Source organism: Trachinotus anak, unplaced genomic scaffold (assembly GCF_046630095.1).
Source record: "Trachinotus anak isolate AG129_WGS33_773 ecotype Australia unplaced genomic scaffold, CSIRO_AGI_Tana_v1 ptg000019l, whole genome shotgun sequence".
NCBI lineage: Eukaryota > Metazoa > Chordata > Actinopteri > Carangiformes > Carangidae > Trachinotus > Trachinotus anak.
In genome coordinates, this window is record NW_027273870.1 from 479,128 (window position 1) to 506,822 (window position 27,695).

Sequence of the window (27,695 nt, forward strand, 5' to 3'; positions counted from 1 at the left end):
AATATTTGGTTTCTTGGTTGTGGTTCTAGTACAATCTCATTACACTGATTTACTGGAGGAATGTTGTGTTTAGTTTACTCAACCTGAAAATGAGCCAATCACAGATTCCAGAGCAGCAAGAATGACAACATGTATCTGAAATCACTCATTCACTCATTAATTACTCCTGATATAATAAACACTCAGCGGCTCAGTGTTCATGGCTTGTTCACTTCTTTATTCAGCCAGTTGTAGATATTTTTACGGAGCATAAATTTCACCCTGAGAGAGAGGGACACTTAAAAAAAATATATGTATATAGTCCATTTTATAGTGAACAGTGATTTTAGACGCAGCCGTTGACTTTACTTTTGGGCTTCGTGTTGGGACTGAATGCTTCTTCTCTCTTCCTCCCTCTGATGCTTCTTGTACCATTGCTTACTGCTTGTTCCTGTAACAGGAGTGACGGAGGTGTCAGTTCAGGCAGGTGTCCGTCTACAGCAACAGACCGGCTCTGCATGTGTCGCAGTCTAATCTGCCCACATCTCTCTCGGTCATATCTCTTCTAAACTCTGCACATACCTCATACAGCATTAGTCTGCTCTCCACACAGCGTCATCTACCAAAGACACGAGTGCTTCTGGAGATAATCCTTGCATCACATATTGGTAACGAAGTGATTATTACAGTCATATCTCAAAGATGGCTCTGAGTGGAAAGTGCACTGACAACTGCAGGGATTAAAAAGTGCCGTATCACTGTTAGGTAACATGGAGAAAAACAACACGAGGCAGAGCCAAAACCTCTTCTCTCTGTTGTCATTTGGTGGAGCAGGGAGCACCTGCTGCCAGCCTGGCTTTACTCAGCGTCTGCCAGCACCGGCATATGGCAAACACACACTCACACACACACACATGCAAGTACACGGTCACTGTTTCTGGATCAGGGGTGTTTGAATCTGGCTGGCAGCTCATATTGTTTGAATGTCACATCTTTATGCATGAATGCGCTGTATTTACACACACGGACATGGTCACACTTACACACATACATTTGCAAATATACAAAGACACATAGCTACATGCATGCAGATGCTCACACAGGCACATAGAGACAGACAGATAACAGCTGTCTCCTGTCTACACTCACCAACAGTCTGACATTCAAATCAGACAGTCAGGTCACGTGACGTGCATTTCAAACGTGTTCAGACTTCACTTATTTCACATTTTCTTTTGTTGCAGCCTCATGCTTAATTTTTTTTTCATTAACATTAGCCCTCATCAATCTACATTCAATACCTCATAATGACAAACCATGGCAGCCTTTGGTCTTTATGGGTATGATGCAATAAGCTCTGCACATCTGGATTTGAGGATCTGCCTTCATTCTTCTCTGCAGATCCTCTCAGGCTCTGTCAGGTTGGACGGAGGCTGGAGGTGGAAAGTAACTTTCAGATCTTTCTAGAGACATTCGATTAGGTTGGATTCTGCTGTGTTGTCTTGCCTGTTTGCTAAGAGTCATTGTCCTGCTGGAAGGTGAAGCTGCTCTGGACCAGCTTTTCTTTAAGGATATCTCTGTACTTCGCTCTGCTCAGATTTCCTTCAGGCCTGACCAGTCTCTCTGTACCTGCCACTGAAAAACACCCCCACAGTCTCTAGGTGCTTCTGTTTTTTTGCAAACTCAAAGCAGCTTTCACTGGGGAGAGGTTTCCGTCTGGCCGCTCTGCCATACAGCCCAGATCAGTGGACTGCTGCAGTGATGGTTTCTCCCATCTCCACATAGGACCCCAGGATGGTTGAGGGTCTGGCTGTTGCAAACTTCTACCATTGAAGAATTAGGGAGACCACTGTGCTCATGGGAACCTTCAAAGCAGCAGAAATATTTTCATAGTCTTCCCCAGATCAGTGCCTCGACACTGAGCTCTGCAGGCAGGTCGTTCACCTCATGTCTTCGTTTTGCTCTGAGTGTAGACTTTATATTGACAGGTGTGTGTCTTTCCAAATGACAAAAATATTGCATTTGAGTTTTTTCCTTTTTGATAAATTAGCAAAAATGTCTAAAATTCTGTTTTTGCTTTGTCGTTATGGGGTATTGAAAAATGAATTTTAGCATAAGACTGCAACATGATGTGAATCCTTTCTGAATGCTTTGTATTCCAGCTCATCTGTCCTGAGTTGAAGAGACAAATACTGACAAACAGCTGCAACCCTTTTCTGTTTTATCCTTGTTGTAGGGGATCAAGGGCAGCTTGACTTTTAGCAATCCAGGCAGAATTACCAGCAGTCTATTCCATTAGAAACAGAGCGGGCTATAATAAGCGTCTTTGCTCGCTAACTCTCAGTAATCAGCAGGCCTCTTTTATGGCTTCTGGCTCTCTGGGAGATACTTCACTACATCAACCACAAAGAAAATGTATTTTTTTTTATATTTGTACATTTTTAAGTGGCAGTTTCACCCTAAATTGCCACTTAAGAGTTGAGGTCCCAAGCAATCAAGTGCAAAGGAAAGAAAAGAGTGTGTGGGACCACTTTGTCAGGGGTAACAAAGCTGGAGAAAAGTGCAGAGCTCTTTTCACATTCAAGTGCTTAAGTAATCACTGCCTCGAAGGTCTTTTGAATTTCCATCTTTTTAAAAATATCCTTGGTTTTGTCAGAAAATCTAGTGTTTTTTTTCCAGATATATTTAAATGCTTCCTCTCTAAGCCTGTGGTTAAATGCAGCGCTCAACGTCACCTCAAACTGAAATCCAGAGCTGTTAAAGTTACTGCTGCGTCTCAACAGTTTGGCCTTTTTGGAGCAATTATGGCTTTTTTTTTACAAGACGCTCAAACTATGATTAAACCACTCCACTGCTGATGGTTTTTTGAGGGTTTGATGTTTGGCTGCATAGAAAATTATGCGCTGGGGGATACTGACTGTTCATGGACTTCTCACATGTTTATGCTCATTGATGTGCTGCATTTTGTTTTTCCATATTCCTTCAGTAGGACAGATTACAAAATTATCCAGACAGACTACATTAAGATTTTATTTCGACATTAAGTCTAATCTTGCTTTTTCTTGGTGTGTTCATTTGCAGTATGACCCAGAGAACTCGGGCTTCATCAGCACAGAGCGGTTCAGGGACCTGCTGGCGACACACGGCTCTGAGCTTGACCCCCACAAACTGGAAGTCCTGTTGGCCCTCGCCGATGGCAACGCTGATGGAAAAATCTGCTACCAGGACTTTGTGAACCTGGTGAGATGTTTAAATTTTTCATAGTCTCACTGACGTCAGTGTTTCACTGTCAACATACAAACTGTACATCCAATATGTTCTGACATGAAAACACAGACGTGTGGTCAGATTAGTCTGATTAGTTTAGACTCAATTTACCAGATTTAAAAAAGACTTGCAACTCAACTATGACTTTCACACCTGGACTTTCACTTGGACTTTAAACTTCTAATGACTTGATATCCTTCAGAAACCCAAAGGTTAAACCTTATGTGAGTCCAGAATCAGCTCATCGTTTTCCTGATAATGGGCATAATTTCAATCTGTCAGCAGCTAGTCATGTTTTGCACGCAGGAGGAAAAGTTAAGGCGCAGGCGGCACAGACCTGCAAAATGATGCCTCAGATTATCACGTTGGATTGTGCAGACTCTGCTGGGGTCAACAACAAACCGATGGAAACGTGTGTGTGTGTGTGTGTGTGCAATGAATTAATCTGTGTCACAAAAACACACCAAGACACATTTGATCATTTTGCCTTTAAATGTATAAAGTTTATTTAAGAGTAATTAATACAAACTTTAAAGAGATAGTCATTATTTTTGTAAATTCACAATATCAACTGTAACTCAGTTTAAAAATGAAATGAAATGTGGTGACTGGTGCATGATGACTTTACACACAACGTTCAGGACTCGGTTCTTGACTCTGGAGTTCAGAGCAAAGAACTGAGGCTTATTTGTAACTTGCAAGACAGTGTCTGTGCCCCACCTCTTCACTGCCTATATTACTGACACTTTGCTTTTTCGATTCAGACCTTTCCCAGTTTTTACATCCATATTCCAGCATCAGCTCAGCTACAGGCTGGAGATTCTTCCCAACAGGAAATGACTCTCAGTCTGGTGATAAATTCCCCTCTTAACGCTCACCTTGCCCCACTTTCAGTTTCACCTTCAAACGGCTGCCTGCTGCTGATCGGCCAAGGTCTCACTCCAGCATCTCCAGCTGTGCTCGCTGCCTCACAACCTTCTCATTTTCTGTTTTGCTCTGCCTCGCTGCTGGTCCTCACGGGAGGCTGGACTGCTGACCCGGGACTATGTGGAGTGGTCTTTGAGTGGGAGTAGTTGTGTGGTAACAGTAACTCCTGGTTCGCTGAGGGGTTGGGTGGGGGGGGGGCACGCATCTGAACATACCGCAGGGAATTCATTGTTGTCTGTGGGTGTGAGTGTGTGCGTCTCTCCCTCTCCGTCTTGTTCTTCAGAGCTGTTTATTGTCTGGTGCAGTGGGTGAGGAATGAGGCCTGTAGGAACGTTGGAAAAATGTCAAAGGGTTTTTTTCGCTGGTGGTTTTCACTTGGTGCATTCAAGTCATGTGACAGGCTGTGGGTCATGGTGTGCTACGGGAAGTGGGACAGAGAGGAATGGGGTGCATGCATTTTAATGTACACTCACTTTTTTTTTCTTAGTGGCTATTGTGTCCACCCCCTCAGTGGTTTTTACATTCACTGAGGCAGCCACAACAGAAGCTAACAACAGAGAGCAACACAGGGAGAGTGGGAGGGAATAAAGGATGAAGTGAAGTGTATTATGGTAACATGCAATTAGTTTAGATTAGATTAGAATTGAATCTTTCCTCATTTATCAAGGAAAATGCCAAACATCCACTGCTTCTTTCTCTCTTTTATAAATCATAAACTAAACACATTGACCACGTTCCTTTGTCACTATTTTCTGACACCATACAGACTGAACTAATAATCCATCAAGAGAAAATAATCATTTACTCATCATTATGGTAATTTACAGTATAATGTGCTGAAATGTGTAGTCAACAAATCAGCTAGCCAGTTGACTGATTGAGCCTTTTTACTGATCTGGTCCATTCAACAGGTTCAGCTTCTCTGTCGGGATATGCTGCTTTTCTCTTTTTAAAATCGTTGTAAATTAAAAATCTTTTTTAGCTTTTGGTTAAACAAGTAATTTAAAGGCTAGTTGCTAATGAAATTGTTTGTTTTAGCCCCAGAATGAAAACTAAAATGAATACTACTTTTGTTTGAAGTTAAGGTTTTGACCAGCAAAACAACAGTGGTAATTTAATTTAGTTTAGTTTCAAGAGACAGTTATTCAAAGCTATATCTGTGAGGACTTCTGGGCATGTGTGCCCACACTTCTATGAAAAAACTTGTAAATATGACGCAAATATCTACAGGAATGTGAAGCATCTAATCACAATTTAAAAGACTCCCTAAGCGCAGACATTAATGGTCTCTAAGATAAAGATTAAAGGTCAAAGCAAATATGGGAACTTGAGTGAGAGCTATGATTCTTCTGCCAGATTAATTGGCAGTGCCTGGTTTGTGTTGGTACATTTTATCTCTGCAGCCGTTCTGCTTCCAGAGACAGAGGAGAGAAGGAAAAAAAGGAGAACGACAGAGACAAACTGTGAGGGGTTTATTTGTCGTGCCATCTCTCCTTTGCACCACAGCTCCTCCATCACTGTGATTGTCAGTAATTGCCTGCTCGCTGCTTTGTCACAGTCGGCATTCAAATCACTGTTCACTCTTCTCTTTACCTCCTCTTCCCTCCATCTTCTCTCACTCTTTACTTTTACTCCTGTCTCTCTTCCTTTGCATAAGCTCTCATCTTATTTCCCACTGCTTCCTCCTTATCTGGGCCCCACACTGTCTTCCTTCTGTCCATTTGTCTCCTTCTGTCTAACTCTCTTTCACAGATCACACTTTGACTGTCCCAGACAGAAACCGTAATATGTTTATTCTTCCCAAAATATCTACAGACTGGTTCGACTGCTCTGTTTTTCACCCAGGGGGATGAAGTTATGGAATGACCATGATGGATTTGTGCCTGTGCCTTTGGGTTGTGTATGCCTGATACAGTTTTTATTTTTTATCTTTTATATTTATGTATTTTTATGGTTTCAGCTATAGGCTCCTTAGTTCCAATTAGGGTAAATCTTAATGCTATAAAATATGGTGAAATGTTAGACAGTGTGCTTCCAACTTTGTGGCAGTGATTTGTGGAAAGTTTCAATGTGATTTTCTGAGATTTGTGTGGTGAAGAACTTGACTGTCCTGCTCAAGGCCCTGGCCTGATCCTCATCCAACCCCTTTGGGATGAGTTGGAGTGTAACCGCAAGCCAGCTCAACATCAGTGCCCAAACTCACCGAGGCTGTGCTCAGACAGACATCAAACCCATTCATTTGTTGGAATGGGGCCACTGCTGTGGGTGCCAAAGCAAAGGGGTCCAGTAAACCAAAACAAGATCAAAACCTAGTACATAGCTGCAGAATGTAGCTGATGTTAGTCCAAAAAGTTGCTAAAGTTATCACCAGGTACTTTTTGAAAAATAAATTGCTAAAGGCATCTGAAAAGTTGATAGTTCAGCAGCACAGCCTCTAAACACCCCCTGATGATGTAATAGAAAGTGTTTGTGCTAATTCATTTTGTTAGAGCAATGGCTAATGGGAGAACTCCAGCACTCTGGCTGACCAGTGGTGAAACTTTATTACTCAGTCAGTCACTCACTCATGGACTTTCAGGGATTTAATGCTGGAGCATCGTTGTGGTCAGTCCAGCCAAAAAAAAACCATCAGCATCATCTTTGCTGCAACATAGAGCAGTGTCATCCAGCAAGGTGCTGCACTGGCCAGTCAAAATGGATTATATTTTATATACCTTACGGATTATACTTCACTGTCTCACCTTACCTGAGAAACACTGCCTCCACCGAGTCATCATCCTGGATTTTTTTCAAAACAGAGCTGGTTTCAATCTGAACATTAAATGAGAGCAAATCTCTGCAGCCAGGTTCTAAAATCTTGCAGAAAGCCTGAAACCAGAAGAGTGGCGGCTGTTACAGGAACACATCACTGTAATTCTACTCATTCCGTTGGTTTGGAATTTGATTTTCAACAAATGCAGATCAGTTTAATGTTTTACCCTTGTTCGTCTACTTCCTTGTCTCCTTCTTTTTGTGTTTCCATCTCTGTCTTTCTCTCACGTATATCTTTCTCATCTGACTGTGTTTTCCGTCAATCAAACTCTGCAATAGTCCCAACAGCCATTTGTCCCCTTCACCTCTTCCCCTCTCTCTCCCTCTTGCCAGTGGGTAAACAGACAGAACGTCTTTCTTTCTTTTGTGTTGTGCAAAGAGGAGAGGAATTGCAGTCACTTCACACGAAGAATGTACTGTCTTTATGGAGCATGGCTGCCTGGGGGAAGTCTGTGTGTGTGTGTGTGTGTGTGTGTGTGTGTGTGTGTGTGTGTGTGTGTGTGTGTGTGCGAGCTTTAGAATGTGGTCTGGAAGTGGCCATGGTAACCCGTAATCATTTTCCCACAGTTCTCTGTGCCTGACTTAAAGACTGAAATAATTGGCTTTTTCTGAAGTTTATCTCCAAACACTGATTCCTGCAGAGACACTAAAAGTCTGGTTAAACTGTGCCAGCAGAGCCATCGGCCAACTGCTCATACACTGATTGTGTTGATGTTCTGATTTTGATCTGTCCCTCTTATTAGTATTTTCTTTGTTCTGTTTTTTTTTTCTTGTACATATCTTTTCAACTCAATCAACGAGAAATGAATTAAGATATGTGCCTTTGATTTCAAATTGTTCACAGATAAACCCGATAAAGCCTGTTGCAGCTTTTCGAAGTTGCTGCAGTTATATCCACCCACCTTTTATTGTTCCTGTATTGCTCATAGCTGCATTACATTTATCTATTTTGCCAATCTTTGCCCTTACAGAAAATAATATTACTTAATCATATTTCCTTAAAATAACATCTACTAACTGACACATCTGGGCTTCCTGCAATCCTAGAGACACAAACACAATAGTAGAGCTGATGCAGAGTGACATAAACAGAGCAGAACAAGAAAGAGATTGGGAAAGGAAAGAAAGAGGGAGATAGACAGACAGAGAGAGAGAAGGAGCCGAGGGAGAGAAGTGGAACAGGAGTCAATGCATCGTCATGGAGAGTCTTGTAAAACACTCAGCAAGTGAAATAAAAGGCACGAAGCAGTGAATTAGGCAGAAAGCTGAGACAGCTACAGCAGTGATAAAACAGAACCTGTTTCACATCTAAGCAAGGAGACAGCAACACTTTCCCGCCTCTATCAGCTGCTCTTAAGTTTTTAAAAAAATTCAACCTGACATTTTAACTGATCCAAACATCCAATGTCCACAGGATACCGTGTCACTGTCACTTTTTGTTTCAGGATAGATACACTCATGCACTCACACACTCAACACACATGAACACATGTTTTCTGTTGCACACACACCCTCACACACAAAACTGAATACATGCAAAGACAGGACTTGACAAAGATTTTCCTTCCCTTCCTTTACTGAGTCTCATTTTTTTCAGACCTCCCATAGACCAAGAGGACGAGGTCAGTTAGAGTTCAGGTAGAGAGTCTATGTTTATCCAGTTTTCTCATTTGAGAGGCTGCAACCGATGAGTCGATTATCAAAATACTTGCCAGTTACAAAATGTTCTGTTGATCGACTAATTTATTGATCAACCAGCCTAATTGCTGCAGCTCTAGTTTAGTGTATGAGTATGTGGATAATTTGAAAAAGGTGACAACAAAATGAATGTAATGAATCAAAATAGCTGACGGCATCTTAGAGTAGAAAAGTCATTTCATCAGGTTTAAAAAGAGAAGATCTGTGACTGCAGGATTCTGAGTGAACTCTTCGTTGACAGAAAGGGATGAGGAGAAGGGTTTGGTGGTTGCTAGGTGATGATACAGGCATTCTGTTGCCACGGCGAGTGGGAGGGGTCTGCCAGTGTGCTGGACTGCAGAGAATTGTTGTGTGTATGTGTGGCCTGTACCCAGTGTTTAGGCTCTAGTTGTACATCGAGTACTTCATGAATATTCATTATGAAATAAAGTATTTTCAAGTGTTCACATGTTAATGCCACAAATTTGCAGATAAAACACCACAATTAATATAAAAAGCTGCTGAATTAATGATAAAAAAATAAAATACATGGTAAACATCTCTGACCATCTCTGACTCTTTCACTCCATCCCTTTCATCACTGTCCTCTGTTCCTTCCTCCCTCCTCTCTCCAGATGAGTAACAAGCGTTCCAACAGTTTCCGGAGAGCCATCCTGCAGGGGAGCAGGCAGCTAAAAGGCTGCAGTCTGAGAGATGAGGTCGGCCTGGGACTCTCTCAACGGCTGGTCCGACACGTCGCCTATGAGACGCTGCCCCGCGAGGTCGACCGCAAGTGGTACTTTGACAGCTATACCTACTGTCCCCCACCCTTGCTCATTCTGGCTATCACCATTGCTGAGGTAAATAGTTTGTATGAGCAGTACGAGCACGCAAGCGATTGATTAAATATTCCCACCAACTGCAGGAGGCAGTAATGCCAACGTGTGGTGCATGCAGACCATACAACACAAAACAGAGGGTGTGTCAGCTGGTACTAGCAGGGTAACAAGAACACAGAGAGAAGACCCAAATGCAGACATCTGAAGCAGAGCTAATGAAGTTCAATGATTTTATTTACAAAAAGTGGTACAAAGCCATAATGGGATGGTGAGGCAGGCAAGGGTCAAACCCAGTGAAGACAGTTCAGACAGGAAAAGAAATCCAATAATGCACAGGCAGGAATCCAATAAACAGGCAAAAGGTCAAAACCCAGGCAAGACAAGAAGAAACGAGGAACCAAGACATAAAGCACACAGCATTATTTCTCAACTGGCAGTGGCTGACACAGTGTCAGTGGTTGTGCTAATGCAAACTCTCTCTCCCTGTACTGACAAGGTTTTGGGTTTATTGTTCCCTCCCCTCGATGTTGATGGGATTGGTTCCTCAGTTATATGACGTTTTTATGAGACTGTCATTGGTTCACTGTAGTTCCAGGGTGCAAATGTGCAGTCATGGCGTCAACTGCTTATTTCGCTCCCGATATAAAAAAATATCATATGGACAAGTTAATAAGGTTAATAATGTTAATAAGGTTAAAACCTGATTTTCATTGGAGGGAGTCTTTAAAATGTTCCTGAAATACCACCAGCTCTTGAAAAATTGACAATTGCTTCTTGACTCTTTAACTCTTAAATATATGAAAAGCTTTATGACTCTGAGCATTATTTTACTGTAGTCACATGGTGTGCACACTAATGTAATCCCCCCTGAAATCACCCCCTCCGTGTTCGTCCCTCTGTCCTCTCACAGGTGGCCGTGTTCATGTACTACGGGTTTCAGCTGGACCGCTTGGTCCTGCAGGTGTCCAGCCCGTCGTTCCTGAAGAGCCCCCTACCGTACCACCCCCAGCTACGAGCCCAGGCCTGGAGGTACCTCAGCTACTGTTTCATGCACACTGGGTGAGTTCGCATCTTGCTATTGGATTTCTAATTATGAGCATTACACCGTGTTGCATTTCTTAGGGGCACAATTGAGTGTTTCTGTAACCCTGTCAGCACCAAAGTAGTGGTGTGTAGCATCACTTTGGGATGAAATTACATATTGATAAACAAAGATTAGAGGCACTGCATATCTCTGATGCCCTGGGTGGTTTGGGTTTATGGCATTTGAAAGACTGAAGTGAGCCAGAGCTAGTTACGTTATAATTTCATCAACAGAAATACACTGTGCACCTACAATGTGTAATTATTTTTTAATGAAACACACCGAGGAAAAGAAATTAATGAAAGGAGACTGGAGATAAAAATAGGAGATGGGATGCAACATGCACTTTGCTGAGGAGTCACTGCTCATTCAGTGTATGTGAAATCACAAATAAACAAGTGTTAAATAATCTTGTGAGACAGTTTAAAGTTCTCAAACAAGCTATTATTATTGGATTATTAATGTAATGTGTATTTACTGCAGTGCTGCTGTCATATCTGAACATGGGGAACATTTGTCTTCATCATCACTCTCCTGCGCTAAAAGACGCTGCTAAAGATTCAAGTGATAGATAATCAGATAATTTCATAAAAGCCTATTTCTCCTCTCCTCTCCTCTCCTCTCCTCTCCTCTCCTCTCCTCTCCTCTCCTCTCCTCTCCTCTCCTCCCCTCTTCTCTCCTCTTCTCTCCTCTCTATAGTCTATTTTATTATCAGTTCAGGCCAGGTCATGCAGGTTTAATTACCCTTCTGGGTAAATGTAGTCTCAGGCAATAGTGAGCACTAATAAAATGATAATTTAATTAGGAGGTTCTGTGGAGAAGCAGGAGCTGGAATGACAGTGTATGTGGTGAAGAGATAAACTAGAAAGGATGAAGGGAGGGATGAAAGAAGGAAGGTGGGGATGAGTCCAGTCTGAGAAATGCACATATGTAAACACACACATGCAGAAAGACAAGGTAACAGTAACTGATGACAGTTGTTTGTGACATCCACCTGTTTTTTCTCCACCATCAGGAACATCTTCCTGAAAACATGAGCACGGTTCAATAATTTTATCATTTATTGATTTATGCCTCTTTATGCTCAGTTGGTCTCATATATTGTGTTTGAACAGTCCTCATCTACTCTGACTGACTGCAGTTTTTCTGTTGAAATATAATCACAGTTTAATCACAAATTAAATCTCATTCACTTTGCTGCTGCTTAACATTCAGTGGGTGGTGCACAGGTCCAGCGAAGGTGGGACAGATCCAGTAAATGATAGCGAGTTCAACAAATTAAATGACGATGAGAAAAAAAACTGACACACTCATATGAATTTGATTAGCATTTTAAACAAATGGATTCACGTCATTTATGAGTTCAGAATACAGAGCAACCATCGATCTGCCACTATCAGACATTTATACCACTCCACAGTGGAGTTTTTAGATTTCTGTGTTTCTGTGTTTAACTGAGGATCAGGGCTGTCATTTATTCAGAGAGTGTGAACCATTGATCACTGATTCACATCACGAGGTAATTTGCTGTCTTTGTCCAGAAAGCACACGTAGACACATCCCGTCACATTCTCAACCTCTCTGTAGTAGAAGTTATACAAAGGTGGGTGGAGTTCATGTTAATAAATAAAGTGATAAAAGTGATGAGTGTGGGGGCTTCACAAGTGCCAGCACACATAATTAAAGCGCCCTGTTCTTGACTTTGCTTATTGTCCAAATAAATTTGAATTACCTGGTTCAAGGGACCAAAGGAACCCAAACTGTTTTCATTTCGCTCTGGAGTCTGAATCTTCTGATTGAAATCATGTAAAACATTTTTCTGCCTCTTTATTGAGCAGTGATTCACTAAAGAGTGACAGAAAACATTGGTGCCAAAATGAAATGACCTTTAGCAAAAGTCACACCCAGGAATAAAACCCACAGCGCTGCGTGTTTCCTGATCCACTTATCAACTAATACACACAATACAATGTTTTTATGACTGACTGATTCCACTGCCTCCATATTTCACTTTTGTCTACACACTCTCCCATTCTCTCTCTCTCTCTCTCTCTCACACACACACACACAAACACACACATCTACAAACCATGTAATCCTGTCAACAGCTCAGCAGCACTGATCCTTCCCAATTCTCAACACTAAAACACTGTGTAAATATTGGCCCCTAATCATCTCTAGTGCAGCGTTATGCCTGCAGAATCTCACCCTCTCTGTGTTTCCTCACTCACACACACATACACACACACACACACACACACACACACTAACACTGTGTCTGTAGCTGTGAAAACTAAACCATGACTCTAAACAGTGAAAGATTTCTTTGCAGTTGTCCTCACCAGCAAACGCTGTACAATCTGTGCTGATTGAATGTTGACATTTCCAGTGTTGACAATTTGATATTTAGTAAGTTTCTTTAATAATATTTCTTTTGTGAACGTTTCACTGAGTTTAGTGCTTGGATTGTGGAACCAGTGGTTTAAGGAAAAGATTAAACGATGCTTTAGTTGAGCCCCTGAAAGACCACGGTCATCTGGACACAACAGGACTCACAGATCTGCCTGACAGTGGAGACCATCCCTCACAGCCTCATTAGCAGAATAGAAACAGATAACTGCTGTTATCTGGACTGGAGTTGTCCTTGTGTGTGTGGACTGGCCTCTCCCAGCTAATCAATATCCCTCATTGTCTGATAACTGGAACAATCCTCTGTGTCTGTGTTGTCGTTGAGGTGGCTGAGCTGTTTGGAAAGAAAAAGATTATTGGCCTTGTCTCGTGTTTTCCTGTGTGTGTTGAAGGAATTGTGTGTGTGTGTGTGTGTGTGTGTGTGTGTGTGTGTGTGTGTGTGTGCCTGTTTGTTTCAGGAACGTTTGTATTTATTTCAGGACACACTGCATTCACAGATTCAGTCTGTCAAACTGTCACATGGAGGAGAAAGGAGACTCCTGACAGAGTCATCTCTCTCTCTCTCTCTCTCTCTCTCTCTCTCTTTCTCTGTTTCTTTCTGTCATCTCTCTTTCAGCAAAACAGAAATGACAGTATAATTCACAGAGTGAGTGAGTGAGAGACAATGATATAGACTGAGAGAGAGAGAGAGACAGAGGCCGGATTATGCTGCTGTTCTTTTGGATTCTGCTGTGACACTCGAATGTGTCTGAGCTGCTGACTGAGGTTTGGCTGGAAGGACTTTCTGGCCATGAAGGGCACAGAAAGTGTATGTTTGTCTGTGTGTGTGTGTGTGTGTGTGTGTGTGTGTGTGTGTGTGTTTGTGTGTGTGTGTGTGTGTGTGTTAGCTATCCCTTGCTCTAAGTCATCACACTGAAACACAAGCCGTGAGCGGATTTGGGTAAATTTGCAGCTGACACGCATGGCTTTTATCTTTTTTACTGCTCTGTGTATGTGTGTGTGTGTCATTGTGACTGTGTGTGTGCATTTCAATGTGTGCATGGGATGTGATTGTGTGTGTGTGTGTGTGTGTGTGTGTGTGTGTGTGTGTGTGTACACTGTGTGCCTCTGTCTGTGTTCATGTGTAATGTTTGAGCACTGGAGTGTGTAGACGATTATCTGTTGATGGCCACGACAGAGTGGTTTGATCAAGGAGCACATGTTCTGTGTGTGTGTGTGTGTGTGTGTGTGTGTGTGTGTGTGTGTGTGTGTGTGTGAACAAGCACAATAATAGGGTCTTAGAAGGAACAGGCAGGTGATAATGTGCTAAAATAACAACCACACACTGCAGACTCTAACATCCAGTGACTGATCTGAGTACTGTGTGGAAAATGCCATTAACTATATCTGAGGCAGAATGACTGTTTAAAAACTGCTTTAAATTTCCTTTATTACTCCTTTTGTTTTGTGCTTTGTTTTACTTGTGACATCAAATTTCTGGTCCCGTCTGTGCACAGTTGGTATTGTTTGAGATATCTTGTTTTCCTCCTCTCAGAAGAAGCCATCTGCTGCTCATTCTCAGTGAATATAAACCCAGAATTTGATTTTGTCACAGTTTCCGTTTTGTCATTGTGTGGTGTCGGAGTTGAGTGTGTTTCCTGTCAATCGTCTAAGAGCCACAGGAAGACTGTCGCCTGTACAGAGTGTATTATCACATTATCCCACACTTTTTCCACATTTGGAGCATTTTATTGGAAGGAAAATTAATTATTTTCAAACTGCTTTTGATTGCAAGTTTGCAGAAAAATCCAAATAAGTGCAGCATGTTTAGCAAAACGACTGTGGAAATGTAAATTATTTGTAGACAGATGTAAAAGGTGAGCACTGATGTGTTTAGTTGGTGCTGCATCGTTTTGATGTGACTGTCACTGTTTCTCAGAATCTCATTAGTGCTGATTCAAAATGTTCTCTCAGTCATTTATTGTTAGGAATTTACTTTTTAATTTTCTGACATATTATACTCAGCAGTTCCACACACATACACAAACCCTGTAATCCTGTCAACAGCTCAGCAGCACTTGATCCTTGCCAATTGCCAAAACAAAAACAGAGCACAAATATCAGCCAGAAAAACAAGCCTCCGTAGAGAAGTCTGCAGACTGGCCCACTTTCCAGCCTGCTCTCTCTTCTCTGTCTCACTTTTGGTCAGGTTTCAAAACAGATTTTCTCACTTCTAATAGTGTCTAGCCATGTAGGCAGTTGTGGTTTTATCTGCAGAGGTTTTCAGATGTGTCCCTCTGTCTGTGTGTACTTTTATCTCTACTGAGGTTAATTTGTGTGTTTTTGTGTGTGTGTGTGTGTTTTACAGCATCGAACACCTCAGCCTGAACATGGCCATGCAGCTGCTGGTGGGAGTCCCTCTAGAAATGGTCCATGGAGCCCTGAGGATCGGACTGGTCTACGTGTGTGGTGTGCTGGCAGGTGAGTGGTGGTCTCACACACACACACACACACACACACACACACACAAACACAAATACACACACACACAAACAAACAGACACACTCATTTGCAAAGCCCTTGTCCATTCACTGCCTGCATTTCCCTCCCTCTTATCTACACACACACTCCATCCCAGAGACAGTGTGTCGGTGGACACTGGTCAATGAGAAAATTTAGCATGTGTGTGTGTGTGTGAGTTTGTGTGTGTTTGTGTTTGTGTGTGTGGCATGTTCAGGACAGATGCCCTTGTGTTTCTGTCCTCCTATCAGATGTGGTGGGATGTAGGGGGGTTGTTAATTCCCCATCAAAACACCCACACCCCCACCAGTCATGTAAGATAGTAAAGAACAAAGACAGTCATTTCAAATGGGGCTCAGTCTGTGGAACACACACACACACACACGTTGTCACAGGTCACTTCTGGGGACATAACATAGACTTACATTAATTTCCTGGAGACTCTCCCCAACCCTAACCACTACTAACCAAAGCCTAACCCTTACCCTAACCTTAACTAACCCAGTTGGACAAGCTGTCCCCAGTTAACTGGTCTTTTGTCTGAAAAGACAGACACACACACACAAACACACACACACAGAGTAATAATGAAATAGGAAGGGGGAGTGTGTGAGGCAGGGATGAAGAGAAAGAAGAGACGGAGGTGGGGAGATGAATTCATAAGTGTTAATAAGCCTGAGAGGGTTTGGAGAGCAGAGCCAGGATATGAGAAAGGCAGAGACGGGAGGAGAGGAGGTGGGTGAGATTCAGGAGAAACCGAGCGAGCAACTGCAAATGAGAAAGAGAATCCAGACACACATCTTACAGCGAAATGTCACCGCTCTCTTCAGACGTCCCCGTCAACCTCAGCCTCTGCTGCAATTTCAAGCCTGCATCTGTGTGTGTGTGTGTGTGTGTGTGTGATCATGAGCTCTGTTTTCCAGTCTGCACTAACAAAGTCATCCACCCCAGTGTTGGTTTCCCTCCACAAACCAAACAGTTTAGTTTTTTTTTTTTTTATTACTACTCTTTCGGAGCCCCGGGGTGACACTTGTAGCTGCCAGATAACTGGAGCAGAAATATTGAGCTACTTTCTAAGCTCAGTGTTAGAGTTTTTTTTTTTTTTTTTTGTTGTGGATGAAAACGTGAAGCCTCGTGGCAGAAAAAGTGTAAAGTGTGGTATCTGTGAGTTACTGTGTGTGTGTGTGTGTGTGTGTTAGAACAAAAGGCAAAGGGGGATTTTGTCATGTGACTTGCAGCCGGTAAGATTTTGATTAATCATCTGTAAAAAGAATGTTATTACTCACTCTCTTCATCTCTGAGTCTGCATCGCTGTGTGTGTGTGTGTGTGTGTGTGTGTGTGTGTGTGTGTGTGTGTGTGAGTGAGTGTGTGTGAGTGTGAGAGACCATCAGGGGTCAGTGACAAACACCCTGGGGATACCAGATGTGGTGGCCTGTAGCATTAACCTCACACTGAAATGAGGAGGAAACGCACCATAAATCACACACACTTATGTATGCACACGGACTAGTTCACACACACACACACACACACACACACACACACACACACACACACACACACACACACACACACACACACACACACACACACTTGCTGTTTTAATTAGATATTGACCACCAGTGGAAGAGGGAAAGCACACTCTGGTTGTTTTGGCTGTGATGTTTGGGTTTGTTGTGTCTGACAGGATTTTTTTAAGCTGATAAGCTGATATTTGCTTATCACTGTATACGTGTCATATATGAATCAGTGTTTTAAAGGCTGCAGATTTATGCATTATTTATGTATTATAAATATTTTTACAGTATTCTATTTTAATCAGTATAGAGAGACAGGAAATTAATTATTAAATTTCTGGCAAAGATTGTTATTCTTTATTTTTATTGTTCTGCTATAAAATGTCTCACTCTTATACAAACTTTCTCCCAAGTCATTCTCTTCATTTATTTAATGTTTATTTGTATAGGGAGGAGTATATGACATGAACCAATGCCACATAGCACAGGATTTATAGCCTAAGATCATTTACATTGTTCAAGCCCTAGATAGGTCTTTAAAATACATAAAATACATCAAGACCCAACGATAAAATACATCAAGTTACAAACCATGATACAATAAAAGTACCATGAAACAACAAGCAAACAACTGATCCCTGTTTAAAACAAGTGGAGTTTTGTGGGTGTTTTTCTGGTTTCTTTAAGCCAACATGTGAGCTATATACACTATATATTTAATGAAATGTGCTTTTTTTGTCTACTGCAATCACTCTGTACAGAACTTTACATACACTGTGAATGGTAAAGAATTGTTTCAGTATACATATAATATTGATAATATTGAATAGAAAAAATGACATATCCATTAATAATTTCTTATGTTTTTTTCATTTGATACCATTTCAGTAGTTTGGCTTAATCCCTGAATATTTTTGACAATTGGTAGGTAAAGTAAAAAAAACAGTGACAACACAAACAACAACCTTACATTTGCTGCCGGCCTGTGTGAAGAAACATAAGCAGTAGAGAATAGAGGGGGGCTCAGCTGGTGCATACAGGGGTCGAGGCAGGGTTCATGGGTCGAGTAATGACTCAGAGAGAGGTCGATGACCCTCTATGGCCAACACACACTCTGACACTTTAATGGAAACAATGGACTTGCATGTAAACACATGGGTACTCTCCTCTGGAGTAGACATAATAAAACAGGCTCTGTCTGTACGAAGAGCCTGAGACTGATGCTGCAGCAGAACAAGTGCACAACACAACACAACACAACAACACAGACAATAAAGACGACAATAAAGTAAACAACAGAGAGTGAGAGACGCTCACACGTCACCAATGAAAGACTCAACTCTCTGCACATGGGGGATGTTGGGGGTGGAGGGGAAACAGAGTGTGTCCTCTGTCACTCACATGTGTCTAAAGCACATTAAACACGGTGTTAATGACTTTGTAAATTCAGTTAATTCAACCTGCAGTGAAACTGATGATTTTTTTCATGATCAACATTTGCATGACAATTTTCCCTCATGTGTCCGGTTCTTTCTCTGCAGCTTGGTGGAGCAGTGGTGGAGATAAATGAAATGCCACTTTTGACTCTAAAAAGTACAGGTCTCCAGGGGCCTGCTGGGGGACACGAGAGAGTGTGTTCTTGTCTGTGTGTGTGTGTGTGCACACGCAACCACAGTGCTATAATAATGTTATTCAGCCAAGTTAATTACAGGGATGGAGGTCACCCTGCTGAGACCCACGTCCTAAACATAGGAACACACAGAGGTGGAGCTGCCTTAAATCAGGTGTTGCAGTGTCTCTCTCCCTCTCTCTCTCTCTCTCTCGCTCTCTCTCTCTCTTTCACTCAGTGTTTGTGTGTGTGTGTTTGAAGAGAAATGAAGCAATAGATGTAACAGGTAACCATGTGTTACGGTTGATTTAAAATCTATTGTAAATTAATTGCTACCATTTTTTCTATAATTATGATTGTTTATGTAACTGATAAAAGAAAATAACCTTGATTCTTGCATGAATCAATTTCCTCCCACTGTGTGTGTGTTAGAGAGAAGAAAACAGTGTGTGTGTTTGTGTGTTTGTGTGTGTAATCGCCTAGTGGCTTAGATGACTCTGCAGTGTTTAATGACCCGGTGAGTCAGATGCTGTTATTACACCACCTTGCTGTGCTGTCATTATGGTTCAGACACCTGAGAAGGCCACACATCAGGAAAAGAAGAAACTCCTGTTTGGTGCTAAATGTCAGTTCCAGCTTTTAAAATGCCCTTTCATTTCACTTTCAATCACATACTCCTTTGAAAATGCACTGATCTGAAACTCAGTTGGGGTTATCCATGAGAATTCTGAATAATTTCAGGGCCGTCTGAAGGTTTATGAAACACACACAGCAAACACAGTTGTTTTGCAACTGTAAATAAATCACAGAAGCAATTTTACCCTCAGCCTTGTCTCTTTCAGCTGCACTATGGAAGGGTCACAGTCTGAGAGCTACAAGACTGTATAGAATTGAATTAAGTGTACATTTTGTTTCCTCTCTCACACCAAGATGGGTCAAAGCCTGTCTTTGGTTAGCAGTGGGAGAGGAAGTGCTGCATTCATGAATCTCTGTTACATAAAGAACGAGTTTTCTCACTGAACTCCCTCAGGACTGTCCACCATGTGCCCCCATCCCTCATCTAAAAACAGTGGCAGAACAGGTAAATGTGCAGACAGGTCCGTTTATGCAAATAATTTTCTGTGTTTGCATTGTAGGAGTATTATTGTCCACACACAGTACCCTATCACTTAATCCTCGCTATTATGAACATCTCCTCCACATTTTATATTCATAAATGAAGAATGAGGACACTGTGAGGACATGTGCATCAAGGGAATTCAGTTTCACTCATTTTCTGTCATGTTCAGATGGTATATGTTTAAATAGGTTGCAATAAGTTATTGGTTGCACATCTGTTTGCTGTATTTGTGGATAATGTGCCTGTTTTCTCATGCTTGTGGGAGTGAGTGTGTGTTTTCATTCAGCCTCATGTTGAGCCCAGCCCCATAAATAGAACTATGATTGAGATGTCATGGTGTATCCTATCATCCCTCCTCATGGAGACTTGATATCTATGAGCTCCAGAGCCCTTTCTGTAATTATATACAGTATGCCGTTAGTGTAATGTTCCCTAATATTTGTGTATGTTTTCAAGGGAGACAGAGAGCCAGAGAAAGAGGCAGAAAGAGAGAGAGCAAACGAAGCTGGGTGGAGCTGAGCTCATCCAAACCACACAACTGCACTAATGTACAAATTCACCAGGTTAAATGTGGCTTAAGCTTAGTCGGTTCATTTTGCAGCTATTTGAGGGCTGCAATTTCACCAGAAATCACACAGACTTAAATATCTAACTGGGTTTACTGCTCGGTGGGACCATTTATTTTGCTTATGTTTATTTTTGGTTTTCCACCTTGAAGTCCTTGCTCCTGAATTACTGCAAGGATTCAGGATTAAGAATGAATGTGGGAAAGATGAGAGTTGTTTAAGGAATGATCAAGGTCTCAGGAAAGTAATGATCATTTAAAATGCTCACCTTTGCCACCAGCTAGGTGGCCTGACTGAGAGCGCACACAGGGCTTTTCTTCTTAGGCCATTAGAATAAGTTTGCATAAATATAACCCATCGTCTGCATTTTGGATAAAATATTTCAGTTTTTTTATTTATATGGCAGTGAAATATGAGGAAAACTTCTTAAATAAAAAAAAGGGAATCACATTCCCAACAGAAATCTTGATTCTAAAAACACTTAGAGTCCAAAAAAATAGACTGCAAATAGACATGAGAGGTGAAATTCTGGAGCCCCTTGTTCCAAAGTGATCCAGATTCTGAATCATATGATTCTGACATGGAACGACAGACTCCAACATCTGAATCACAAGCACCAGCTGCTGTGGATGTGAGACCCAGCCAGAAAACTCCCTCAGTATTAAACTACTGTATGATGGCTTTAAGAAAAGAAATAAAACTTACAGTAGTTTGACAAAACAACTTAAAATCAAAGTCCACTTGTTTGCGTTTTCCACTTTCTGGAGCTTTCAACTGTATCACACAGTTGAAGGATGAAGACCATGCGATGCTGTTAAAAGAGCTGGAAAAAGCTAATAAGTGGACCCAAATGTGGAGGCTTAAATTTACAATATTACCAAACTTAATAAACTGTAGTTCAGAGATTTCTTCTGTTGATGTATATACACATATGTGCATTTCTGTGTTATGTGAATAAAGCATATTTGTATTTGAGAGAGAGAGAGAGAGAGAGAGTAGAAATTAGATGAACACAGTGGGGATGCAGAAGACCATTCATCACCAGCGCCATGTGCTCTTCTATGCAGTGTGGGCTTTTGTGTCTCATATCCTTGGCATCAATAATACACACAGGTCAGTGCCGTGGAGCGGAGGGAAGGAAGAGATATACGGCTGGGGAGTGTGCACAAGGGGGGGCAAAAGAAAAAGAAAGAGCAACAGAGACGGAGGACAGAGTTTGAGTTTGGATAATTTAATAGTCCAAATAGAGATTTCCCTATCTCCTTGTTTCTTTTATTCTGTCTCTTGTGCAAAGACTGCAGTGAGAACAGATTTCTTCCGGAGACCTTTCAGTGCTTGATTGGATCTTTTGTGCATTCACTGAATTGGTACCAAGGTGCTAAAGACAGCAGTTCCCTGTTTGCAGCAGCCTAGTTTGTATGAATGCATTTGTTTTACAAAAATTCACTGTGTGTGCTGGTACTGTATGAGCAAGCCTCTATTCATGAAGGTCTATTCATAATACACCCATATGAAATAGCGAGTAGCAAAGCCGGCTTTATGCCATACAAAATAGATGTTTCCAGAGCACAAATGGCAAATGGTCACAGCTTGTACAAAAACAGTTTAAATTAGCCATTTAGTCACAGTGTCTCTCTGTGTGAACCTCTGAGGGAAGAAATATTCAAATTTCCTCCTGAATAGTGAAAGCTCAGATTCATTGTGGCACGAGACACATTTTCAATCAAACAAATAAAATACTCTGCCATTTAACACTGTAGGAAATTTTTCCCATGAATGTCCCTCGTCCGGGCTGAGCAAATCTAATCTAGTTCAGAAAACATTCGCACCACAGGGTCTATGAAGTAGTTTGTACAGTAAAGACAAAAACCCACAGAGAATTATCACCTGGCCCTGCAGGTCTCTGCTCTACAGATCTTCACAGCATTTTTTTTTGGTTTGGTTTTATGGCCTGAAACTCTCTTCACTATCAGTGTTTGTAGTCCGTTTGTAGTGATGGAAATCTCTGATGAATCCACTGTACACTGCAGACAGAAATGGTTAGCTTGTCAACACAGTGGAGCATTTTGAAGCTGAAGAGCCAGAAATATCCCTCAGGAGTTGGTAGAGACCAAAAACGGAGTTAAAAGGAGGCTGAATGTCGGACTTGCATTCAGTAGGTGGCTAGAAAATACAATTTGAGTGGATGGTGATGTTGCTCTTTGTCTGCTGGATGTGAACATGAGTAAATGTTTGCTAAGTTAGAAGGTGGTATGTCGGTGTTGTAATCACATCTTGATTCTGCTGCCTTTGAGTGGCTGAAAAAAATCAGTCATTTCAGGTTTAAGAGCTTTTTTTCCATGTCGGCTTAGTTTCAAAGTTAATTCCTGCCCTTCACACCAGTTATAAAAAGGAAAAATCTCAAATCTAACTCCATCTTACATTTCTGATTGAACTCAACACTAATATCCTCTGCAGTTTAATTTTTAAATGTACACCCACTAATTGTTTCGTATGATCACCCCCACAACTTTCATACTGTCACTAGTTATAATTTATAGTTTTGGTTCTATTTTCAGCAGAAGTAAAAAATGGCAGCGGTATCTTCAAAGTGAGGTTGATCACTATTCTGTATTTCTAACTGAGGAGATGGATATCCTGTCTCTTTTTTAAAGCTGTGGATAAAACATGAATAATACATGAATGTCATGTCTCATTTTCTTATAAATAAAAACCCAAAGAAAGTTTACTGAGCTGTGACCTTTCTCTTCACTACAGGGTCTCTGGCGGTGTCCGTCACTGATATGACGGCTCCAGTGGTCGGGTCGTCCGGGGGAGTGTACGCCCTGGTCTCAGCACACTTGGCTAATGTTGTGATGGTAAGTCTGCGTCTGTGTGTGTGTGTGTGTGTGTGTGTGTGTGTGTGTATGTGTTTCTGAATGATTATCACATCACTCAGTCGTCCTGTCACTAACTGCAGAACATTGCCACATCATCAAAGCAGCCTGTTTTGGGGCCCAACAGGTGCTTCTCTATCTACAGATGCCATACATTCCTCACCATCTCCATCAGTTGTCCCCCACAGATCAGAGTGTGTGTGAGCCTGTACACATGTTTATATGACAGCATGGGAGGAAATCCCATCATCCCTCTGCTCTGTCCTTTGACATCTGGGCCCGCTCTGTTTGGTCTACTCTTGCACTGCGGGTCATCACACACACATTTGGCAAACAGCACTCAAGGTGAACCTCTATTATGTGGAACAGGGTGCTCATTGTGTACTCAGCCAGATCCTCCACAACATTCTTGGGGTTAGGATGGAGGAGTTTGTCTCCCTGCTTTCAGCTGAAATCATATTATCTAATACAGCAGGACCAGGCTGGGGGTCAGAGAGTCTCTGGGGTTTTCAACATTGATGGGCATTGAGACAGAGGGCGAGATCTCATGTCATGTGACAGCATGTGTGTGTGTAAGGAGGACTTGACCTTCTAGCACAGTTTGTTCTGTCTTTATCATGAGAACTTGAAAATGTCCTCATGAATTCTCTCTTTCTCTCTTTTTGTAGAACTGGTCGGGAATGAAGTGTCAGTTTAAGTTATTCCGGATGGCCATGGCTCTGGTGTGCAGTAAGTCTGAATAAATAGGCCTCAGTTCTCTTTCACCTCATCTTAAACTATATGTATGGGGATATATATATATATATATATATATATATAATGTCTACAAATCCCATGAAAAGACCAAACAGGCAGTCGGGCACTGCGGTTTTTAGCAAGTGGAGAGTAAATAGTGTATTTGTTGGGGGCTTTGACTTTTTGCAGTACTTCTTTGTAGATCAAGCTATTTTTTTTTGTTTTTAGCCTTAGGGATTAAATATAAGAAATATATATAAAACATCTTATATAGAATTATCCTTCATGGTAAGAGTTGTATGTTGGTTTATTCCATCACCAGAATTTAATCTCACAGCAAAGTATGAGAAATATGATTTTGCTCCAAAGGCAACAACTAGTTGAACATTTTTTACTTTCTGCAACCTTGACCGTAATGGGGTAATGAAAACAGGACCATAATGTCTAGGGGGAACTTTCCCAGTTTTGTTTTATTTTAGATCACTTAGGAAAATATCTGGCTTGTGGGTCGGTCTTCTCTTGTATCTCAACCACAAGACGTGTTTGCTCTTGACCCATATTGTTGAGAGGAGATGTGAAGGTGAGCCAGGAGTTCCAGATCTTCATCAGAATAAAGAACTGAAAGATATAAATATTAGGCTTTTTTTTAAATCAACACAAAACTGTCACTAGTGGTAATTATTCTAAACCTTGTCCGAGCAGTTACACTAATTTAAAGTTCATTCTGCTCAAGAAGTGGCATGAACAGATTTTGCATTTGTCTCAGCTGGATTAAATTCATCTTCTGTGTGAGGGGCTTCAGTAAAGTTTTTGGAAACAGGGTGAAAGCAGCTCTTATTCTTCTGCCATCTAGAGAAGACTATTTTATTTTGATATGTGGTAGTTGTCAAGAACTACATGAAATGTGGAAACTGCTAATGTGTTTTCCTCTCTCTCCTCTGCTCACAGTGAGTGTGGAGTTTGGTCGGGCGGTGTGGTTGCGGTTCTACCCACCGGCCTTTCCTCCGTGCCCCAACCCCAGCTTTGTAGCTCACCTGGGAGGGGTGATGGTCGGTCTGACGCTGGGCGTGGTGGTCCTGCAGAACTATGAGCAGCGACTCCAGGAGCAGTCCCTGTTTTGGATCTTTTTCTGCGTCTACACCTTGTTTGTGCTTTGCGCCGTCTTCTGGAATATTTTTGCCTACAGCTTGCTCGACGTGCGACTGCCTCCGCCACCGTGACCTGTCTGTTAAAGGCAGATAAGACACTGTATCCCCCTTACTCCTCCGTCAGTAGATGCCTGACCTTTCTCTGGATGAGTCACCTCACCCCTGGTATTATGAGCTTCATAGTGGGGTGATCAGAGTCGTCTAACAGCCCCCTCCCCTCTTCGTCGGTCTCATCGTACATTTTTCACCCCCCCTGCTACCTTTTTGCCTTCCCGTCACTAACCTCCACCTGCTCTTTGTCTTCATCTCTGTTGGATGCTTGTGGGACTTTTGTTGACAAATGAGAAGCCTTGGATCTATCACAACAGGATCAAGCGGGAACACACGGCTTAACCTTCTCTGCCTCTTCCTCCTCAGTCCAACGGTGCCTACTCATGGAGACATCAGCCTGTGAAAGTATTTCTGCGCAGTTGCCTCTTGCGTAGGGTGACAGCAGCAAAACCCTGCAGCTTAAACTGTTTTCAGACAAAATAGGTTCCTGAAAAACTGTTTCTGCCTGTGCCCTCTTCAGTGGTACATGAAGAATAAGGTCATAGGCTGGGAGGCTTAGTTGGTGTTTTGTCACCATTGCAAGCAGCACATGAGTGGTACACATAAAACTGATAAGCGGGGTAGAGCTAAACCCCTCAAGTTCCACAGTATAGAGAGAGCATAGAATATACAGGCTACAGCAACCCTCAGAAGTCATTGTGAATTTACCTTTGAAGGGAAGTGTGGGTTGCTATTCAGTGTTGCCTTCAGCGTTTGGCACTTCCCCAGAGAAGGATTAATTTGTGTTCAGCGCTATTTGAACCTCAAACTTTTGTCTTTGACATTTATGTGTGTGTGAGTGTGTGTGTGTGTGTGAGTGTGTGAGTGTGTGTGTGTGTGTGTGTGTGTGTGTGTGTGTGTGTGTGTGTACGATAATTGTACCATTGTGTGTACAGATTGAAAAAAAAGAAGCAGAAGTGCCATTCAGACTTTAAGCTTTCAAAAATGATGCCAAAATATAAGCACCAGGGGAAGAGCACATCCCCCGACAAGTATTGCTTTTGTGTAAGAAAAATTAATCTAATTTTGTCTGTAACGAGTCGGTCGAATGTAACAGAAATTTTTCATGATCTGTAAAGAATTTCTCACCGATAACCTTGGAGCAGCCCAGAAGTACAGTCAAGTTTTTGTCACTTCGTCGTCCCCTCTGGGCATTTGCTGAGATTTCTGCGATGTTTTGAATTTCAAAGCGACAGAAGTTTATTTATTGATTGGTGAAGATGTGAATTGAGGAAAATGGGATTAGACTAATCAAAACATTCACCAGTGGGTTAGCTGGGCCGTTCTGAATAAATCTGAGTTTTTTTCTCATTACCAAACGTAGAAGAGCACACATGCCTGACCTCGACTACATCTGGGCTGGGGTCGTTTCACTCTCAGTTCAGGAGGCAGCGGGGGAAAGGAGCAAATCAATGCTCTCTCATTAGCTGCTGTCACAACTTAAATTGTTAATTGATTGAACTGGGTTAGAAAACAACCCCAGCCTGAAGCTGTAAGTCTCAAACTGTACTGTACTTTAACCTCATGTTACACTGGTAACTGCTTCGCACAAACATTAATATTGTGTAATTAAATACAGATTAATATTTTAACATGCATTTGCTGTTGAATTTGTTTTTCCTTGGTGATATTGGTAAGTTGTGTAAATGGTCTGGTCAGTCTGCATCGTGATATATTAGCTATATCCTGTGTGTATCCTATTTAAAAAATTGGTTATAAAGATAGTCTGGGTTTGTAGATAATAAGGGCTATGACACAAAACCGAGTGAGGGGAAAATCACTGACAATATTTTAACATTGTGCATATTTTGTAGATTTGATATGTACATACTGGAGTACATTAAACAGTTTTATACAGAAACAAAATATGATTTCTTTGGATTTTTGCAGCCACTTTGCCCTCGCTCAGTGTTCCACCAGAGTTTCAATGAATCTGACTGTCCTATAGATTTACAGATAATTCTGTCTTTCACATGATTTAGCTGTTTAGCAAACAGAAAACAGAGAGAGAGAAATAGAAAGTTTCTTGTATGGGTGTGTGTGTGTGTGTGTGTGTGTGTATGGACAAACACGCATGTTTCTGTGTATGTGAATGAAGGTTTTGAATCATTTAAACCCAGTCATCCTGCCAAATAACCTATTTGTGACCTTAACTTAAGTCACACATGCTCACACACACACAAATGCCAGTTTTAGTTAATATCCAGGGACAGGAATTACCTCCCATTGTACAAAGAAATGTGATCAAACTAAGCAGGTCTGCAGCCTAGAAACCAGATTAGCTTTAACCCAGTGTTAAGAGAGAGCTCAGGGCCCCAGACTGGAGAGCCAGGTTTAAGAAAAAGCACATGTCAAAGTGATCAATGAAATGCGTGAGCATACAAGAATCAGCCATAATTCATTCAGAGAAGGGACCCCTCAAGCTGACATTGAACGTCTTCTCTGTCTGGCCGTTGAAACCATATGGAGAGTTGTGGTTTTAAAGGTGTACAATGAAAAATTCATTAGGCAGCCAAGGAAAGCTGCTTCAAATCTCCTGC

General features: G+C 41.7%; 1 protein-coding gene and 1 long non-coding RNA gene across 4 annotated transcripts in view; one reads left to right on the forward strand and one right to left on the reverse strand.

The window, feature by feature from the left end:
- rhbdl3 (rhomboid, veinlet-like 3 (Drosophila)) overlaps positions 1-26,751 on the forward strand; it is a 54,205-nt gene extending 27,454 nt beyond the window's left edge. For all 3 annotated transcript variants that reach the window (XM_071504262.1, XM_071504261.1, XM_071504263.1), the window contains 7 exons: positions 3,061-3,219; positions 9,297-9,521; positions 10,411-10,559; positions 15,341-15,453; positions 23,064-23,164; positions 23,851-23,911; positions 24,866-26,751. In XM_071504262.1, the coding sequence (XP_071360363.1) occupies positions 3,061-3,219; positions 9,297-9,521; positions 10,411-10,559; positions 15,341-15,453; positions 23,064-23,164; positions 23,851-23,911; positions 24,866-25,137 (1,080 nt within the window). In that variant the 3' untranslated portion in view covers positions 25,138-26,751. The remainder of the gene's footprint in view (positions 1-3,060; positions 3,220-9,296; positions 9,522-10,410; positions 10,560-15,340; positions 15,454-23,063; positions 23,165-23,850; positions 23,912-24,865) is intronic.
- On the reverse strand, positions 24,368-25,482 carry LOC139636312 (uncharacterized). The gene is made up of 3 exons (XR_011694381.1): positions 25,349-25,482; positions 24,952-25,142; positions 24,368-24,535 (listed from the first exon to the last, which is right to left on the reverse strand). It is a non-coding gene; the product is annotated as an uncharacterized lncRNA (long non-coding RNA).
- Positions 26,752-27,695: the final 944 nt, after the last annotated feature.